The sequence below is a fragment of the Taudactylus pleione genome, unplaced genomic scaffold (genome assembly GCF_031769625.1).
Source record: "Taudactylus pleione unplaced genomic scaffold, aTauple2 ptg000062l, whole genome shotgun sequence".
Lineage (NCBI taxonomy): Eukaryota > Metazoa > Chordata > Amphibia > Anura > Myobatrachidae > Taudactylus > Taudactylus pleione.
The window spans coordinates 6,073,916-6,095,827 of NW_028284464.1; the positions used below are offsets into that span (position 1 = coordinate 6,073,916).

The 21,912-nt window shown below is 38.7% G+C and overlaps 1 protein-coding gene across 2 annotated transcripts in view; it reads left to right on the plus strand.

The window, feature by feature from the left end:
* Positions 1–551: 551 nt before the first annotated feature.
* MN1 (MN1 proto-oncogene, transcriptional regulator) overlaps positions 552–21,912 on the plus strand; it is a 50,369-nt gene continuing 29,008 nt past the window's right edge. For both annotated transcript variants that reach the window (XR_015876507.1, XM_088465362.1), the window contains exon 1: positions 552–4,853. Coding sequence is in view for 1 of the 2 variants with exons in the window: in XM_088465362.1 (XP_088321488.1) it covers positions 1,394–4,853 (3,460 nt within the window). In the remaining variant the exon portion in view is untranslated. The remainder of the gene's footprint in view (positions 4,854–21,912) is intronic.

The following is a 21,912-nucleotide window of genomic DNA, read 5'->3' on the forward strand; positions in this document are numbered from 1 at the left end:
TGTTCACCAATATTGAAACTACTGCATTGCAAATATATAAATGATATATGCATGGCATAATATGAGGATCCCATAGAGACCAGACTGATTCATCTGTTCCACAACTTCAGCAAGTGCATTAAGGACAGTCTGCAGCAATCCCAATGCACCGTGTAAGCTGAGCTAGGTCTGACTTGTCATTATACAACTGTCCCCTCCACACCTCTAAATAAGCATATTGCTCTGTATGTGTCAGTGCTCAGCCTGTGGTGCCTGCCAGGGGGAGCCGGCAACAAAAGGATACTGCGTCCTGATAGCCAGATAGCGCTGCTCTCCCAGCAGTCAGCTGCGCCTCTAGGAACGGGACAGGCTCATCTGGGTACAGACAGACGGAGCCAGCTAGAACATTGTTACAGGATGGAGATAAATGGCAGCAGATCTGTATAGGTGTGTGACTGCTGTAATGTGGCAGGACCACCTTAAGAGATCGCCGCGCCCCCTCCGTGCGCTGACATTGGCTGGGAGCTAGTGTGAGGAATTGATTGCTGAAATGCAAAACTTGTTGCTGCTCTCTGGGGCTGGCTGATCGGCGAGGGGAGACACACAGAGCTCACTCATATCGCCGGACCGCCACTAGCACAGAGGACGCATCTGCTGCGCTCACCAGGGCGCCCTGCAGCTCTGCCTCACAGCCCGGCAGCTTTACATTCAGCGCACAACAATAGCACCGCTGACCGGGGGACAAAAGCCCATTGCTCTGAGCCTGCAGCCACAGATCTGGTGGAACAAAAGTGACTGCACCTTGCTGACAGCAGGGCCGATCGCCTGTTCTGCCCGTCACAGTCATCAGATGGCATACGAACACATGGCAGCGCGCTGCCAGCACTGACAATGCAGCTGGGGCAGCCGAAAGTTGCATTCAGTTGGACATACCCCGCACCAAAGACAATCTACAGGGAAACCCCAGTGTATGCTGCTGGTCTACGGGAAGACAGCTAAGCTCGCCTGCTGGTCACCAATACCATTTGCACTGATTGCTGGGGCTGAAGTATTTGCAGGACTTGTGCTATTTGTACTGCAGAGCCATCACTTCGGGACTATAGTGCAGCTAGATGATCTGGGACGTGGTGGCTGTTCCTGAGCTCTGCATGAGAGCCAGACAGAGAGTGTTTATGTGTGATCTCACAGCAGCACAGGCCCTATCAGGTTACACCATGTGAGCTCATCTGTGAGGGCTCCGCAGCACATCGCTTACACTCTTCTCTCACACTTGTATTCAGAGCTCTGCATGACGGCTCTCCGGGCTGCTCCTTGCCGCATATCCTATCTGTTTCCTCGGCAGCTGGAGGAGGACTGAGGGTGACAGCGATCTAGGGAGAGAGCACTGCCATGCCTTATTGATAACTCTGGAATTATGTTTGGGCTGGAGCAGTTTGAGCCACAGATCAATAACAGAAGCGCCGGCCAGGGGGAGAGGAACTTCTCTCAGCCCGGGATGAGTATGAGTTCTCACTTCAAATCCCCTGCATTCCACTCCGGGGGGACACCGGCTGCTGTGGACCCTTCTATCGGTGCTCTGACTGAACCTTCTATGTTAGGCATGAACCTCAATTTAAACGGAGAGCCTTATGGGTACCATGCCAGGGGGCACTCAGACATCCATGCCAGTGGCATGCAGCCGCAGCCTGTCCATGGTTTCTTCAACAACCAGCAGCAGCAGCAGCATCATCACGGTCACCCAAGCACCCATCCTCACCAGCACCATCCTCACTTCAGTGGCAACTTTGGAGGGCCTGATGCCACAGCATCCTGTCTGCATGGTGGTCGGCTTATGGGTTATAACAATAATCTGGGAAATCAGCAAGCTTTTGGTGAAGGGTATGAACAGATGGCAGAAAACCAGTCAGGAGAAGGCTTTGGACAGCAGAGATCAGGTAATATATCTGAATTTCAACACCCTAACTCTACTGCCTCTAACCACGCTGTCCCTGCTCCTTGCCTTCCTCTAGACCAGTCTCCAAATCGTGCTGCCTCTTTTCATGGGCTTCCTTCATCCACCTCTTCTGATTCTCACAACGTGGAACAAAGGCGAATCCACAATCAAGGAGGTGTCGATCCACTGGAATACAATTATCCCAGCGATGGTCCATCAGGACACTTTGAGGTACCTGTGTTTTCTCCATCTGACTCAGAGGGCCATTATGGTGCTGGGAGACAGGTTACCACTGGTTCCTTCCCTGGGGCTTCAGTTTTACCGAGACCTCCTGGCATAGTGGGAATGACTAAAGTTCATCCACAACAACAACAACATGGGGTATTCTTTGAGAGGTTTGGTGGTGCTCGAAAGATACCGGTGGGCATGGAGCCTGCAGTAAATGCCAGACACCCACTCTTGCAACAGCAGCAGTCAAGTTTACTTGCAAGACAAAACTCATGCCCACCAGCAATTACCAGGCAACAGCAAACAGAAGGCAATACCTCAAATCCAAACTTGCAGGACAATGCACCAGTGATGCAGAACCAGCATTCACAGTTTGAATACCCTATTCAGAGACTAGAAAATAGAAATATGCATCCGTATTCTGAGTCAATGTTCAATATACAGCAGGCACCTCCACAGCAGCCTCCAAATCAAAGATTGCAACACTTTGATGCTCCATATATGAATGTCACTAAAAGGCCTAGGTTTGACTTTCCTAATAACCATGGAGTTGATAATTGTGCTGCATGGAATAATAACAGCATTCACAATGCTGCCATTGACAGTCACCTTTCACCCTCCACATACCCTGGTCTCCCAGGTGACTATACTCCTCAAGTGCCAGAAAGTTTTCCCACAGGTCCAGCCCTGCAACATCCTGGCTCAGATCACCAGTCCATTCAACAGAGACAAAATGCAGCAATGATTATTAAACAAATGGCTTCCAGAAACCAACAACAAAGAATGAGACAAGCTAACTTACAGCAATTGGGCCATCATGGAGATGTTAATCAAAGTGGCATTGTCCATGGAACTCAAGTTGGGACTATGCCGCAGCCTAACTTTGATCGTGAAGGAGGGAGGATTGGTAATTTTGACCCCCAAAATCCACATGTGGGTCAGGAAAATGCTTGGTTTCCTGGACCTCACCCACCTGGAGATATTCTGCAAAGAAGGATGGGTGGGTCAAACATGTCCACAGATCCCACATCCCATGATATTAGTTTACAACAGAATGGGTCAAATATGCTTTTTAGGCCAGGAGTTAATAGGATGGGTATTCAGGAGCCTTTGGGGATGCCAGGAGAAGGACATGTTCAGGCCTTGCATTCTCCAGGTATCCACTCTCAGTTTGGAAACAACATGGCTAACCTATCACAAATGCAATCTCCAGGTGGTGGGGTGGGTATGAACACTACCCCAACTGACAGAAGGGGCGCTCCAGATTTTACAGCACCAGCCTTAGGTCAACAGTCGGGCTTTCCATTCGTTGGAACAAATAGACAGTCAACACCACACAATCCACCAGGTGTAAATTCATCTCCAAGTTCCTACCCTCCACAGTCAGATTTCCAAGCTAGCCAGCGCTCAACAGCCAGCAAATTAGGGGCACTTTCCCTTGGTTCATTCAGCAAGTCTAGTACAAAAGAAAATATGTTTGGACAAAGCTGCTTAGCTGCTCTTTCCACAGCCTGTCAGAATATGATTGCTAGCTTAGGTGCCCCAAACCTTAATGTAACATTTAATAAAAAAAGCCAAGCAGAGGGAAAAAGGAAATTGAGCCAAACAGAAACTGAACTAAATAACAACAGCGGGAACAACAGTTCTGATTATTTCCCTGGAGGCACATCCCAAAGCAATCAGGGGCCTGGTGCTTCCAGTAACAACACTAAGTCTACAGGGCAAAGTGGGACATCTCAGCCCACACAGGGGGAAACTAGTCTTTCTCCAAACTACAATATTGAAGTTACTCCTGGAAATGATGGCAAACCAGTGACTGGTGGTGGACGAGGAAGGGGCAGGAGAAAAAGAGATAGTGGACATGTAAGCCCAGGTAATTACTTTGATAAGTATTCTGCCGATAGTGGGGGTGCTGTAGTGAGCCCGGGCCAGCAGGGCCAATCTGTAAGCTCAGTAGAACCTGGTGTGACTTCGCACGACAAGCCTCTAACATCTCCATCTTGGGGTAAAGGTAGTGAGTTACTTCTTAGTGACCAACCTGACCACATGTCGTCTTTGGACAGTGGAATTCAAAGTGTGGCTAAATCAGATAGTAGCTCACCTCACGTTGACTTCTCTGAAGATGTCAACACTAGTTATGGTAATGAGGAAGAAGTTTCTTCTAGTTCAGATAACAACATATCTAAACCCAATAGCTGTCCTTTGGTAACAGGGTCTCCAAAAATTCAGAGGAGTGAACATGGACTTCTTAATGGACAAAAAACAATGGGTCTAAATTTGCTAAATAACACTACCTCTCTTCCGGACAGTTATGGGTTGAGCAGTACTGGGGCTGGCCATCCTGGCACTCCAGGGATGGAACAGGTCCGCACTCCAACTAGCACATCAACCCAGGATGAGATTCACCCTCTAGAGATACTGCAAGCACAGATACAGCTTCAGAGACAGCAGTTCAGCATTTCTGAAGACCAGCCCTTGGGGATGAAGAATAAAAAAACTGACTGTACTGCTCAAAATGTGGACAGTGAATTGAACAGTTGTTGCTCTGACAATGTCAAAAATTCTATGAGTACGATAGACCTTGACTCTCTCATGGCAGAGCATAATTCTACCTGGTACCTGCCTAATGAAAAATCATTGATGGAGGGGGAAGAAAACGACAAATCTATCACACCTTGGGAAAAATCAAAGAGCCAACAAACCAACAAAGAAGGTATATACATTTAATTATATACTTTGAACATACTTAATTTTCACATTTTAAATATGTTAAAATATCTTTTATTTCACAGTATTGCCATGTTAAGAATGTATTATGTGTCAAATTATGGCTGTGATTATTATCTACCAATAATTTTAACCAAACAATAAGCTTGACTTCAGTACACAGTGACCAGTAAATAATAGTGAAAAAAATATATATAGGTTCCATTACTTTTGATCTTTTTATTTTTGCATTCAAAACATGCAAATGGAAATGCACATTACATAGTTCATTAAACAACTTAATATAGGTTTAAGACGTAATCAACTGTATCATTAAGCACAAAAAACGACTACACTAGGCACCAGGTATTTGCACATTTCATAACTTTTTCTACATGTGGATGTTAAAACACAAAGTGTGAATGTGGATTTATCTAACAACCCACATTTTATACCCAAAGAAAAGAGGAACAATTCTTTCCCATTATACTCCTGATAACATGCTATCAGTTAATTAATAGAAGCTGCCTGCAGGGCAAGGACAGAGGGTAATCAATGTTTACAGTTCAATTTACAAACCCTAGAAGAGATATATTGCCCTTTACCTTTTTATTCATTACGGGTTACCATTCTTCACAAGTGTACTAAAACATAATTCTGCTTGTAATATGTGTAGTGCTGTGCTGCACAGTCTGTGCTCGCATACAAATGTAACATATTCATTATTTGAGGTTGTATTAGGGACCAGAATTAATTTTATTCTATTCGCCTAAGATGCTGTATGGCATATTTCCCTCTCTGTTAAGATAAATGTAAATTGTACAGTTTTATTTAAAGTGTGGGTGTGCTTATATATATGTGTGTATGTGCGCACGCACATATATTTATGTACATGCATATGTGTACACACATACAATAGTATATTGTTGGATTTTATGAGATGTGTTACAGAATATTTTATTCATGTTGAATAGCTTTGTTGCTCTAAAATCCTTCAAGGTTTCATAAAACAAATAAAACTTTATGTAATGTATTTATTTCTTGCATCAATATATTTTGTATGTTCTTGAAATTCAATCTAATATAACTTTATTTTCACAAATGCCCTGGTTTATTGTCTTCGCTTTTGTCACACTGTGAAATGTAGGTAGTGTAACAACTGACAGTGCTGTGTGTGGACTGGTGCTTGGTAATTTTAGATTGATTCACTGTTACAAACGTAAGGTGAAAGAAAAGCATTACGTTTAATCCAATCTTTTTTTTAAATAGGCAACACTTCATTCAATATTGTAATACTATGGGAATCACAGTTTGGTTTCTAAATAGCTGATTTTTACTACTGATGTGCTTTAGTCTAGCATTTACTGAAGAAGACCATTAGAGGATCAAAAGACTTAAGATATTAGGGAATAGGTTAAAGGGAAATAAAAAGAGAGTTTGGATGGTTTAAAAGTGCACCATTTAATGGCCATGGTTTTGGTTGGCTTTACAGCTTTGGGTTTTGAAGCATGAATAGAAGCCCCTGCTGTTTGCCTCTTTGTCCCTGTTTAATGCTCAGCTCAGGAGGGCCACTATTTCAGGAATGAATCTTTAGCATGCACAGCAGACTCCAGAGCACATCAGCATTCCCTATGCCTTTCTCAAGCAAGAGCATAAATTGGTGTATTTGGGGCCCTTCATCCTGAATTTTAAATGGATCTACCTATAGCAGCGTCCACTTCCATTGATGTTTACTATGTGTGTGCTTGTTTAATGTGTGTGTGTGTGTAGTGTATGTATGTATGTATGTATGTATGTATATATATATATATATTATATATCACTCCCCTCATGTATAATTTTTATTTCAGACATTGCTTAGTAAGGCTTCATACGATATATATACATGAAATAACATTAAGTGACACACATAGCCATACTCTTTTGTTTATTGCTTTCAGACAGAAAGTGTTAATTTGGGTACCTTTCAAAGAAATCAATAGCGTACATTGGGTACCTATTCCAAAGAAATCAATAGCGTACATTGGGTACCTTTTCCAAAGAAATCGATAGCGTACATTGGGTACCTTTTCCAAAGAAATCGATAGCGTACATTGTTTAATGGAACGTAATATCCTAAATTATTCTATATATAATAGCGAAATTATACAGTTTACTTAAGCAACAGTGATGGTTTTTTTTATTGTTGTACTTTCCTGCCTTTTTGCCTTCATACTTCAGATAGATATTGAGATGAGTATATATGCATATACATATATATATGTAAGTATGTACAGTATCTATATTTGCATGTATGCATATATATGTGTGTGTGTGTATATATATATATGTGTGTGTGTGTGTAAAGCTATATCTATATACATATATAGAGACAAGTATTTGTATAGCATCTACCTATTATTTTCCCTAACTATATATGTGTGTTGTGCTGTAAATGATTCTTTCTACTGGAAATATGAAATCAGATTGTATTATTTTCCCCCCAGTATTGTTCATCTATTAATTTGAACTAAATGTTTATAAATATTTAATCAACCCATTGGGCAAATGGTGTTTCCAGGCACTGGAACAAACTGATCAAAAATGTTTAAGGAGAAATTAAGACGTAAGTTAATATGGGATATTTTGCGGGAAAAAACCCCATAGAGCATTTGTTCTGTATTGTTAGTAGTATCTTATGCAATAGTTGAAAACGATAAAACCCATTTTATATTAGTAATCAGGTTCTGTCTTTACTTTGTCTACACAATATGTTAACTCAGTATACAACAATTGCTCCCTGTTCTTTTTCAAAGCCATTTCTGTTTATTATATATGGCCACAAGCATTTAACCTTACTGCATAACCTTTGTACTTCAGTGACACATTCTAATTTAAAGCAAAATAACTTAGTTTTTGGGAAAGTGGAGAAAAAAAGGGTGAAAACTTGAAGTGTAATGTTTTGATCCAATTGTTTTGAGGAATCAATTTATTTAAAATGTTATGGTCATTGGACATATGCAGACAGGTAGATTAATGATCACAGAGCTCATCTCTTGATATGTCCTATTCTGTGATGTGTATATATGTGTATATATATATGTGTGTGTATGTATGTGTATATATATATATATATATCTATATATCTATATATATAGATATATATATAGATATAGATACCTGCAGACTATGTAATTATATGTAGTGGCAATCTTCGTTCTGACTCACAAATACATAGCTGTATTTGTGTCTTGGGGAAAGGGAGGTTTCTAGCAGTGTAAGGGTTAAATCCATTATGTTTTTTTTTCCCTTAAAATTCCTAAGGTCTCTGCAAATGCCTTCATTTGACATTTGCTCTGCAGGAACATGTAACTTAAAACCACACAGGTGTTAATCGAGCTGGATGTAAATGGATACAAGTTACCCTGAATGTGTATTATCACATGTATTTGCCTCTTTTCAAAAAATTTATTTTTTTGCATGACTTTTCCCGGACTTGTTCAAAAACTCAAGATAAATTTAATCCAGCATCTCCTTTACATACTTGTCAGGTTTACTTCATTTTAAACCATTTTCATCAGGCTGCTGAAGCTGTATTTATTTTTATAATGCTTAACATTTATTGAATGCATGGCAATATGTACATTTTTTTTTTATACAGGATGGAACACTGTTCTTTTATTATCTAGTTAATAGCAGGACCTTTACTTCTTTTAAATGTAAAATAGTCATCTATGAAGCATTTGTATGCAATAGATTTAGTGTCTTTTAATAAATGATTTTGATGAGCTGATTGCAGTGATAAAGAAGAGAGACAGACAGTTCTCTCAGTAAGTGCGATGCTGCTCTTTTTATGTCACATTGTATGGTGCTTGCTAAACTTTTTTTTTTTCTTTTTATAATTAGCCATCTTACCCCATGGGCAATTAAAGTATGTCTAAATTTCAATAGCGGCAGGGCATACCCTGTGACAAATTATAGTCATTAGCCAAAATGCTGTTAAATGTAATTTAAATTGCTTTTTATTTATTGACTTTCAAAAGTAGAGTAGCTGAATATTTTTGCATATTATTCTTATGTAACGAATATATATATATATATATATATATATATATATATATATATATAATGTTTTGTCATTTTTATTTATTTACTTATTTCTTTCTGTTTCCAAAGGGTATTACATGATTCCATTTTATAGTTTTATGCAATCTGTAGTCCTATAATATGGTTTTATGATACACAATGTGTATAATAGTGTTTATGTCGGATAGTAAACAATGGTGGATGCATCTATCATTATCTTTCCTATAAAATTAACCGTAAATGGTATTACAGAATTTATTCTCTCTCTAGAATATAATACAAATATTTGTAGGAAAGTAATTATTTACATGTTAAAATATGCAGAAGTGTGCTATGTCTTAGAAACACTATATATGTAGTGGTTAAGCTGTAGTAGTGTGTTTTTGAAAATGCCAAGACGTGCATCTTTAAACATAAATGGCCTTGTGTAGTAGACTTCCAAATAATAACCTGGATGTTTAGAAAGCACCTAAGTAGGTACGATTAGTATTTTTGTTTAATTTAATATATTTACAATATTGCACAAACTCCCAAATTGCGATTCAGTAAATGCTTGTCCGTTAATATCATTTAGCAACTTGATTTAAAATGCCTTTGCATTTTCATATGATCTGATAAAGGAAGTTACTTTTTATTTATGCTATTATGAAATTTAACAGTATGAACAGGTAAACTATATCTTTTAGTGACCTTACAAGCTGGTAATATTAGTAATTGTCACTGGACTAGGAGATAATACTTTCTAGTTCAAATGATCAGTCACCATGTATTTCAAATAAATTAAATATAATTTTTTTTACGATACAATTTAAATGTGGAAACTGTTTTATTTTTTCCACATACATAACCTGCATGAATTTTATTAATTTGATCTTATTTATCTGTACCAGTATACCAACACAGTGCAACTGTATAAAAAATAATAGTAATAAAAATATATATATTTTTTATATCTATATATATATATATATATATATATATATATATATATATATAATATTATATTATATTACATAGTATGTGTTTTTATATAGACTGCAATAGACTATTACAAGTAATTTTTCATTTTGCTCAAAATGAAATTGATCACTTTTGACGCACTTCATGATATTGTAAGGAAATATGACCATAGGTTTGATGATAATTCTCATTCTCTAGGTTACGTAAAATCTAAAACTAGATATGGTTAAGGATACATAATTTACAATAATAATACAAATGAAATAATAATAATAGCAAAAGTTTATGTGTGGCATATAATAATTTTAATGGGTGTTCAACTATTAGTCACAGGAGTAGATGTTTTTTCCTTCACTCAGTTCTCCACCCACATACGTCATTAAAAGCAGGGGGTCTAAATTCAATATTGCAATGCTATGCAAGTTATTAAAGGAGGAGTTAAGAGCAATTGAAAAATGTTCTGTGATATGGCAGCAGTTTTTAAACGTCGATTAGATGCAAATATAATGTCATTATGTCATAGTATAAAGAAATACACTGACCAAACAAAAAGATAATACAGTGAAAAAATAAAGCAAAACCCCTTTACAAGCAAAACAGCATATTTCACACCATGGAAAGAAACAGGGTTTGATGAACAATCTATATACTATAAAATTACATAGCATATCTCCCTATGAACAATATAGTCCACCAGCTCTCATCATGTAATCTTTTTGCTACCATTTGGGCTGGAAAAAACATCATATAATGGTATATATAATTTGTCATTTCATGTAATTAAAGATAATCTGTTTTACTCACAAATAAACTATAAGTATTATATGACAGTCACTACCTTACTGTACAAAACAATTGTTAGTTGTAAAAGTAATGTGATTATTAGGTGTTTTGTTGTGTTGCTACTATACCATTCAACATTTTAAGAAGCAATAAGGGCATTGCATTTAATAAAAAAAAAACAAGCTGTCAAAGATACGTGTTTGATTCCACACTTGTAGAATCTATCTAGTCTTCTTACGAATGGATATAATGAAGCCAGTATGTTTTATGTAGTTTAAAAGACCCAACATTTACTAATTTTAGTGTATTTTATTTTATTATATTATGTGTGTGTGTAGTATGGCTAGGGAAAGTCATATTGAAGATCAAGTAGCAGCACTAGACAAAATGGAAGACTTTGGAAAAGAAAAAATAAATTAAAATAAAAAGTTTGCTTTATGCAGTGTACAGAGATTCTGTATCACTTTGATTCCAGGTTACAATGGTAAAGGGAGGAACAAAGTTTGATATAGATGTTTTGATGTTATTGCTGTGTAGTGGCAGTTTTTAATAAAACATTTTTTATAATTATCAACAATTTTCTGATAATATACATATATAATATTGTACATATTAAAGTAGTTTATTCATATATTTTAATATATAGTTATACCTATGGATATTTCCAAAAATGGTATGTCCCAGAGCCTAAGTTCAGTACAACATTATCTAGCTGTTTCCACTTTCATGTGTATATGTATAATATATATATTGTTTTATTTCTAATATACATAAAATGCTGACTGATAACAATATTTATCTGTGCAAAAGAATAAGTAAAAAGCATGGTTACTATATATTTATAGATACATACCACAGTCTTAGGTTTTTGAGTTCATGTGATTTATTTCCTTACCATAAGTTCGGAAGAGGGGTGAAGTATGACAGAAGAGGGATAAAAAGAATCTGACCTTCATATTGTGTGAGTACCATTTATTTTTGTATCATCAATTTCCCACTCTTTCCAATATCCTATATTGGTTTCCTTTTTTATAGGAATCACGGTAAAGCAACCATTATCCACTCTATTGCAATCAATAGTGTAAATAGCCTTAGAGAGTGTTTGTATGAAGAGGTAATTAGTCTACAATGTCATATTATGTTTTGACAAAATGTAAGAATGTTGAGTGCTTATTTTCCATATGATTGGTGTTATTTATCTCTTTTGCTTATGACTACATTTTAATAGTTTATGGTTGTAACCCCTTTTTCAACCAAAATACTTTCTGATTTTATATAAGCTTGTGAGCAGGGCCTTCCTACCTATATAGCTGTCTGTTATTACCCAGTTTTGTTCTATTAATGTTTACAATTGTAAAGCACAACGGAATATGCTGCGCTATATAAGAAACTGTTAATAAATAATAATAAATATACTGAAATAATATATTTGGAAGACATTTTAATATCTTTAACTATTTCATAAAAAGCCAGCACATTGATTGAGAATGTTTTTTTTTTACTACAGTTCCGACCTTCTCATAGTAATATTTCAGCTTCACTTTCTCATTCAAATGAGCTCCTTGGATTTGCTATTATAATTACTGTGTACACATGTAAATTTTGACCTAAACGTCAAGCACTGCTAAATATTTTGTTGTTGTAGAAGTGCTAAAAAAGTATAAATAGTGTTGCATTGCTGTACTTGTTTTCACAGAACCCTAGCAGCTGATGCTCAGTAGGACTCATATGAATCCTAAAAATCGGATTTAAAAAATTCTACATAAATGTGTATTTATGCATCTCAGGAGGCATCCAGCTTTGCACCAGAAGCACATAGTTTATATCAGACGTACTTACACCCATATGCACTTTCAAAACTTGTTTTCAACATTTACTATTAGATTTGCATGAAATAAAAAAAAAACTACAACCCTATAATACTGTGGGTCAGATGTACAAAATGAAAGTAGCAAAAAAAATTAAATTCTAATATATGCTCATAATGTCATATAATATAAGCACGATCAATGAAGAAAGCACAAATCAGGTTCAGGGGTGAATCTGCAATCAGCCAATCAGAAGTGACTAACAGTGCAGGTGGCTGTCATCTTCATCATTAAGGTATATCTACGCCAGCCCTCCTGCCATTGACAGGCATTTGTGTGTCTCCACTCTGATCTCTCCTCAGTTCACAATTATGCAAACATGCTCAGTCTTTGTTTGCATGCCCTCTCCCTGTCCCACCTCTCAAAGTATAAGGAGGTGCAAGTATAAAATCTGCATTCAGACGTAGGTATACTGATTGTTTTTAGTGGACTTGGGCAGTACAAATTTATGTATTTTACTCTAGGCAAACTGGCATATGCCCAACTCACTATGAGCCCTATGTTTTTTAATGTGGTACAAAGATTATAAAATTGTCCAATTTAAGTGGACTCTGAAATAATATTAATTTGCAGGCTTTCATCAGAAAATAGATCAACTTGTGAGGATACCAACATGACTAAGAATGCCAGTACTGCAGGAGGGGATGCTGCTCACATGATGAGACAGACACATTTGCTATTTTAGACCTTCATGTACTAAAATAACTTCTAAGTCCCTAACATGTAGTCAGCATTTTCTACAACTACTGAAATTTTCAATAAACTTGAAATAGATCACAATGCAATGTCTTATAGTGCATCAAAAGTGTCACAAGACAGATGTTGCTGACACATTTGCCTATTACATTTCCGCTTAACTGTGACATCTATTGTCTTATAACTGTGTGAGCAACACTACACCAAGACCTTTTAATACATTTCCAAATATGTTGTGAATAATATTTACCATTTTGATCAAAACAAATCAAGAATTGCCCATTCACTTAAGGGGCCCATACACCTGAGCCGCGATTCCCCGTTCTGCGGACGCCGACCCAATCCGCGGATCATCAACCGAAACCGCTGAGCTGTGGACATTGATGCTTAGCGATTGGGGATATTCTGCTTGTTAATCTCCCACTCGCCGATTCCAACAATTTTTGGGTCGGGATTGGGGAGTTGAGATCTTTCATATGTTGAATATGCCAAGTCACCCAGCCCCAATGTTGGCAGAACAGGAAATTGTGACAATCTTATGCAAATGTATGGGGGCCATTGGATTTGCAAAGTACCTTGTAGAACCAGAATAATTAAATGTTCCCCCACCAAGCCTGTGCCTCCATTTCACATGATACAAGAGGCACTAGCTTAGATTCTAAGGTGGGAGTAAAGCAAATAAAAGTAATTGTGCACTTGGACAAACAATTTTGCAATGCAAGGGGTACTGCATGATATGTCGGCCACTACCGCATCCCGCTGATTGGGGTCATCAGTCGCATTGTTAGATTGAGCTGCATGTAGGGCCGACAGGACTATGCGGCCGACGACCTTACGGGAGTGCCAGGGCGTTTCAAGACAGGAGCGTGTGCAGTCCACGTCATGGGCCCCCTCCTCTCAGGCCGGCAGCGCACTGAGCGCAGTGTGAGCAGCGCTGCACTGATAGACTCTGGGCACTACAGTGTGCCCAGAGTCTATAGCGCATGCGCAGGTCACTGGGAAAATAGCCTGTGGCGGCCATTTTCCTTGTACTACGCATGCACAAAACGATGGGAAAATGGCCACGGCGGCCTTTTTCCAGGCGTTTTTACAGCACTGACACCGGCCCTGACGTGGAACTCTGGAGAGGTAAGTATAATATGGGTGCAAGATGTGCGGTGCGGGCCCTCTCTGGACCCAGGGATCCTTGTGCACCACACACCCTGCACCCATTATAAATATGCCCCTGTTAAGCGCGCAACGGCCACCATAGTGGGTACAAACTTGACTATTTGACGTTCCGATCCATCGGAATAGGGCAAATCGTTCAAAATATCGTTAAGTGTATACCCAGCTTATTTTTACACTGCAATTTAGATGTGAGTGTGGATACGCCCCTTCCAAATCTAAATCTTCCCCACCTGTAGTGTAACATGGTAAGGTAAGGTGCACAGTTACTAGCTCTTTTTCATTGAACTGTACAGTTTACCATAGGGTTGAATTGTGCCTTATTTCTGATAACATACAGTAATTTGTACCAGAGTTGGTTACTCACCTGAAAAGGAATGAGCGATATCGTTAGTGTTTAGCCTTGAAAGCATACACACCGAACAATATCGTTAACGATATCGTTCAGTGACGTCACCCTGCACTTCCCCGAAAATGCAGTTCCTGACGATATTGTCAGATTCACCTGCGTGTTCGGACTACAACAGACATCGTGGATGACCCGCGGGAGCGCACGTCATCCATCGTTTTGAGCATGCACACTGGGCGATATGAACGTTAACGTCATCGTCCATATCGTTCACTTTCATCGTCTAGTGTGTATGCCTCTTACGGTTTTGCAACTTGGTAAAGTCAACAAATAGTGTATAGGCAGTCTCTTTCTTATTTAAAAGCACTTACACATTGAAGCAGTGACAATTCTAGTAGTAAAGCAATGCCAAAAGTGCAACAACATAGACTGAGCATCTGAACGTTGACGTCCCAGTGTTTCAGGGTTGTCATATATACACATTATAGTATAATGAGGCTGTTATATTTACTATGTACTACATATAAAATATATGTGTGTGACACTTTTGGTAGTGGCGGCAAAATTATATGGTGAAAAACAACCAAATCAAATAGCTTTACCTATAAGATGACATTTTTTTCTGTATTCTTGGCATAGAGAGATTGTCATATTGGTGTTCAGTGAATTTCAATCTCTGTGTAAAGGTAAAAGACAGCAATAGTGCTATTAAAATTACATCTAAAACTGTCACATGCTTCAATGCAAGTATAGAAACGGTGTCCTCACATCTAAAGGCAAGGCAGAAATAGCAGCTGTATGTCAAAAACAAAAGTGACATTGTTGAAGGTGCTTAGATTTCTTGCAACATATGACAAACACTAATGCATCTTAAATTGTAGTTAATGTACTGCGAACTGCCCCTTCACCATGAAATAAAACCCATTTACAGAATATTTTGTCAGCATTCAATGGGGGTTATAAGTAAGAATCAGCCCAATGTTTGTGTGCATCAGTATGCATTTGCTCTGATTGTATTGCAACATGATTTATCTGGGTGCAAATTTAGACCCTTTAACTTTTTGTGCCTAAAGGGGCCTATCCATTACGCGACCTGAAAACTGAACGCCTAATATTCAGTCCTTCAGGTCACCAGGTGCGGTGCCCGCACTGAACGGTGTTCACTGAACGTCATTCAGCGCAGGAGACCAATCTTCCTATCTGTGAACATGTGGAACCTGACGAGCGTCGTCAGGTTGACCAGCATGTTCGGCAGATAGTCTGGGTCGGCAAGGACCCAGCATGCACGTGCATTGCTGGTGCTTGCCGGCTATCCATTAGACAACTTTCTGAACGATGCGTCCAAAACCTCCTGGTTTTGGTCGGATCGTTTAAAAAGTCGTCTAATGGATAGGCCCCTTAACTCTAAATGAGGGCTGTTATGTTTTTCTAGCATTTTCAGTATTATGGGGCAGATTGCCACAGTTTATCAAAATACTGAAATAAATCTGTCAACTAAATAATTTTAATCGGGGTCAGAATACACCTTCCCTAGCTTGCTCCTGTTTAGCACTGGGTTAAACAGACACTTGCCCTTGTAAACAGTCATCGTTTGCAGGTCAGCACCTGACACTATGCAATGCAATAACACTTTAAATTTGGAAGCAGGAGGCTAGTACTGCATCAGAAGAGCCCTGCACTGTCATAGCCCAGTTCTCAGAAGCCCCTCTATTTGTATTTTAATATTGGTGGGTTATACACAAAGTTACCTTTGTTGTGCTGCATCTGATGCCTGGCTAACAAGCCACAGGTGACTTTCCTGTTCCTATTACCCTATCCAGACTTTGGTGACATTCTGTACGATGGCCTGAGTATGCCTAATGACAAGGGAATAAATAATTGATTATATTTGTGTGGTCAATTTATAAAGAATAAATATATTCTTGTAAAAATGAGAATCTTATAGTCCACGACTAGCTGAGAATAAGTCAAATAATATATAATGTGAAGTAGAGCAAAGAACATTTATTTGTTTCTATTTATATATCGCCTACATAATCCGTAGTGCATGAAAATTTAATGCAAAAGCATGTCTTTTCAGTTGATAAGGCTATTACAGTATAAGCAAATCTCTCCAGAATTAATGTGTATCATTTGATGTGTACCATCTGTACTATTTGATAAGGTTGTGGAAATATACGCAAATTACAATTATTTATGCAAAATGTTGCAACTAATTCATGCAAATAAACATTGCTAATATATACAGAACATATACAGTTATTAACGTCTCACTAAGAGTTGAAATTGTTGACACATTTTCATCTCGCACCTTATTGAATAATGAGAATACATAACTTGATGGGGTTTTATCACCTTTATATATTTCTTATGCACTCCATGTTTTAGTAAATAGTTACAGAAATGACACATTTCAGACTTAAATATGTAAGATGTGTAACATCCAATGTGATAAGATTGAGTTCAGAGTACTTCTTAGACTTAATAAGCCTTAGGAAAAACATTCACACCTTAAGTTCTATTCAATCAAGTGTGATATTTAATTTTTTTTTATTTTCTAATTTGTTCACATTGTGAGAAAATCTCCAAATACTAATGCTGGCTACACATGCTGCAAATTGTAGCTGGCATTGAGAAACTCGTCCATTATAGCAGTGTCGTGTACGTGACTCAAAAATTATGCCCTATAATAATACAATCAAAATTGACACTATGTGGCATGTTGGTAAATGTAGCTGATTGGCTGGATCTCAACAAATGTTTCCACTCTTATGCAAAATCAGACGGCAATCATTCTGCACTTGCATCGTGGGACAGAGTTAGCCTGTATGTCATTGATGGGGAACCTCCTGCCCGGGGACCATATAAGGCCCTCGGAATCATTTGGTCTGGCCCTCGGAATTTTTGTCTGCTAGCCTCATCTGGCTAGCAGTGTGCCTAGAATGGCACCCTGCAGCCAGTATCTATGTAGCACTGCAGCCTGGAGCGTCCTTAAGGCGTTTCAGACAGTCACACCGCTGCCCTAACAGTTCCCCGAAGCATCCAGGGATGCTCTGGGCATTGCTGTAATCACCAGCGATTGTGGCCCCGCCCAGTTTGATGTCATGCGGAAGGGGCATGGCCTGCACCAGGTCCGCAAATAATGTTATATATATCAAAATGGCCCTCGGCAGAAAGAAGGTTCCCCACCCCTGCTGTATGTGGACAGCTTTGGCTGCATTATCAGCATCCCTATCAGGCAATAACTCAGTATAAATTAGCCATGATCTTGTTAAATGTTGGTGGAAGCATGGGCATATCTATAATGGATGCAGGGTGTGCAGCGCACACAGGCTCCTAGGCCCAAGGAGGGCCCACACAGCACAACTTGCACCCATATATTATACTTACATCTCAGGAGTCTGGTGCCAGCCCTGCAGAAATCACTGGGGAAATAGTGCAGTCACCATTTTCCCAGAGATTTGAGCATGCGCAGAAGGAAAATAACCGGGATATGTTCATGGAGACCTGCACCCTCTGGCGCAGTGCCTTTTTTGTGATGTCTTGCAGATTTTCTTTTAACTGGCATATTTATTATTAGCGATCATTACAGTTATTAGTATTCTATCGATCTATCTAGTCAAAATTGGGACTACTTCCCCTTTTGTATGTTTCATATTTTTAGGTATATAATATTAGGTATATAATAATTTTCTATCTGCATTTTTCTTTTCTTGTCTATCTCTAGAATGTTATAGTTTTACATGAAAGGAGTCACGCAGTAAAGTGTTAAATAATGACGACTGAAAAACATAGATTTACATACCAGCAGCCAATGACGTTAATGGGTGTTTGGATCACATAGTTTCATCACTGCTGTAGCAGGAGTGTGTCACTCACACAAAAGAAGACAATCCATACTTCAGTATTGTTTGTTTGTTTTCTTGTGGACTTTATTTGAACATTATTTTTTTTACGTCCTCTTTATATTGTTTTGAAGAATATATCATTGACAGATTCTATGTGAATTTAGTGCTAGAAACTAAAAGTTTATTTGGTGGAAGACATCACAGTTATGTATGTGTGCAGAGATACATTGTTTTTCTCTAGATTTGAAATAGATTTTATATTGAGCACTTTGAACCCATTAGGAAATAAGGATATTACAGACAAATGTTCAATTCTAGAGCATTATTTATTGAAAAAGTCTTAATGAGAGAAGTTATACAAGGACTGTGGAAATATTTATGTATATATATATATATATAAATATATGCGCCCTACTGCTCTCTTTATGGCGCAGAGCAGAACCCGATAATTAACATTCTAACTCACGGCGAGCACCAGAACAATTCTTCATTGCTTTGGCACTGAAACAGCTGATCCGAAATTTAGCGATTTCCCCGAATGTTTTCATTGCTCCTTTCGTAGCAGTGAAACTTAGCACTGCCGAGTCTGACTCCGCAATGCTAGTATGCCTGCGTGAATTAGAGTGAACTAGAGTTCACGCAGGTGCACATATCCCTGGCGTCCGGTGGAAGGAGCCGGACAGGGGCGGAGGATCCCTCTTCGCAACCTGGGACTCCTACCCATTAGGGAAGGAGCTGGTGTGCGGGAGCAAATGCCATCTGAAGATGGTGAATGCTCCCACAGTTAAGCTCCGAAAATATTGTATTTTGAAAGCTTGATGTATTTAGGTCCCCATACTAGTGTATGGGGACAGCGGGCCACTTCGGGAGAGAAAGGTAAGCAGGAGATATCTGTGTACCTTTATGATGAATGGCACAAAAACTTAATTTCTCCAAAAGTAGGTGAAAATTTTAATTTTCACCTGCTTTTGGAGAAATTAGTGATAATGAATAGACCCCATAATATTGCAGTATTACCTGTAACGCAGCTCTGCTGTAAAATGAAATGTGTTACTCTTTCCTCCATATTTGTCTTGAAACATGGACTTGTTACTATGTAAAAGGTAAAAATAAATCCACTTTTGTCTACTTACAGAATACTCTAAAAATCTAAATATGTATTGGTCAACTGCTACTATATAGCCATGATCTATTTCGTGCAAGTTAATGGGAATATTTATCAAATCTTGGAGAAAGATAAAGTGACTACTAATTAGCTGCTTACTAAAACTGTCATTTGTGTTTGAAAAATGTCAGAAGCTGATTGGTTGGTTCTTTATCTCTCTCCACTTTATCTCCTAGTTTTGGTAAATCACCCATATGAGCTAATAAAAACACTGCCACTATTAATACCCTCTTCCAAAAATTATAATATTTGGTTCAAAAACATTGGAAAAGCCACATGACAAGCGGCTCCTACTTTCTATTACCAAGAGGTCTGCCAGTCTGAAATATGCGCATGCGCTGGATAGTGATCCCGTGCATTCGCACAATAGAACAACTAGGCTTCTAGTAACTGCATCGGCTGCAGACCCTAGAAGGCAGATAGGGCTGCCGTTATATCAGGGGAATGACTTACCATTGGAAGCGCTCTCTCTGATAATTGCAGTCCGGACTGGCAGTTCCAGGGGAGAAAACGCATCTCCCTCAGACTGCCTGACTGGCTGTGGTTAGCAGGAAACTTCAATGGGCAGCTTCCAATGGGAAGCTGCTGCCACTGCCAGGCTGTCCTGCAGCCCCTAGTTAAAATCCACCACTGCACATGACCTTTCTCATTTTAAAATAAGGATAAATGGAAATTGTTAATGTGCAATATGACCACTTGGTGCACATGCTGAACAACAGGATCAGTGAGCATTTTGGCCACAGACTAGGATGGCCGATTAAATTTGTAGGTACACCCAACAATTGTATTTATTCTAAACACATTTCTCCCCATACCCAATCAAATATGATTTAATAGGATAGGACATGGATTGTGCATGATGAATTTTATTTCGTAGATTTTAATAGCTTTAGTGAAGGGTAGCAGCTTGGTGTCAGTGTTCATTTGACAATACTTTAAAATGTATTCTCATGTTTCCTATTACATTCTCATGAGTACATTTTTACTTTTAGTGGTTTATGTAAAGTTTTGGTAACTGCTATCTTACTCTACTATTCGGCGTGAATCCTGCTCCTTCCTATCTCTACAGAACTGGTATTTCCTGGCCCAAGTTTTTTTAAACTCCGTGAATAAACATTTTGATAAACCTCCAAACTGATTAGCATAACAATGAAAGGATGTTTTTATTAGAAATGGCTATAGCACTGTGCGCTAATATGAAGGTGCATGCACACTGGAAATGCATATATCTCAGGTCACCCTAACATAGTTAACAAGCTGTGTTGTTCCATTATAGTGTAGCTTTTCTCTAGCAACTGATAAATATTTCCAAAATAATATATAGGTACGTGTAATGTCCATGTTATAGTGCATAATGTCCATGACTATGTCAAGTGGACTAGGGGTCTCCAATTTCGATAAAATGTTATATGAATGTTTGCATATATGTCAGGCTAATTTTGGGAAAAATTTAGTGTACAATATGCAATAATAGCAAAACTATGGCCCTCAAAGTGGGGGTGGGTGCTACTGTCACCCTCTCTGCAGAGCACAATCAGCAGGTGGGGATTGGTTCACTTGACATGGAATGACCCTATAGTTGGTGTTCAGGGTACATGTACCCCGTGTTGATAAAACCTCTTGTAAAGTATTTTCACAATTTGAATACTGGATGATTTCCTCTAGAGCAGGGGTTCTCAGCTCAAGTACCATCAACAGGATTTCTGTCTGTGGAAACAGGTGGCATAATTACTGACTCAGCAAAGTAGATTAATGATGAAAGAGATCCTGAAAACATGACCTGTTGGTGGTACTTGAGGAAGTTGGGAACCCCTGCTCTAGGTAAAAAAGGTATTATCACCTCAGTCTACTTCTACTGCCTGTCTAACAGAGCAGTGTCAGATAACTTCCAAATTATATGAGTGATTGCAGATGCCAGGAAACACCAGCTACCGCTATTTGGCCCTAGCCACAATTGCAATTTTTTTTATATCAACACCAAACTTTTAGGGTGGGATGCATGACGCATTGCATTCGGGATGCGATGCATGTCGCCACTCTTCGCATGCATGCCAGTGCTAATTACGCTGGTATGCATGAACAAAATCACAAAGGACATCTCTCTCTGTAAGAGCTGTCCTTTACGAATGAGGGACTTCCAGGTCTATGACCCAGAAGTTCCTCTG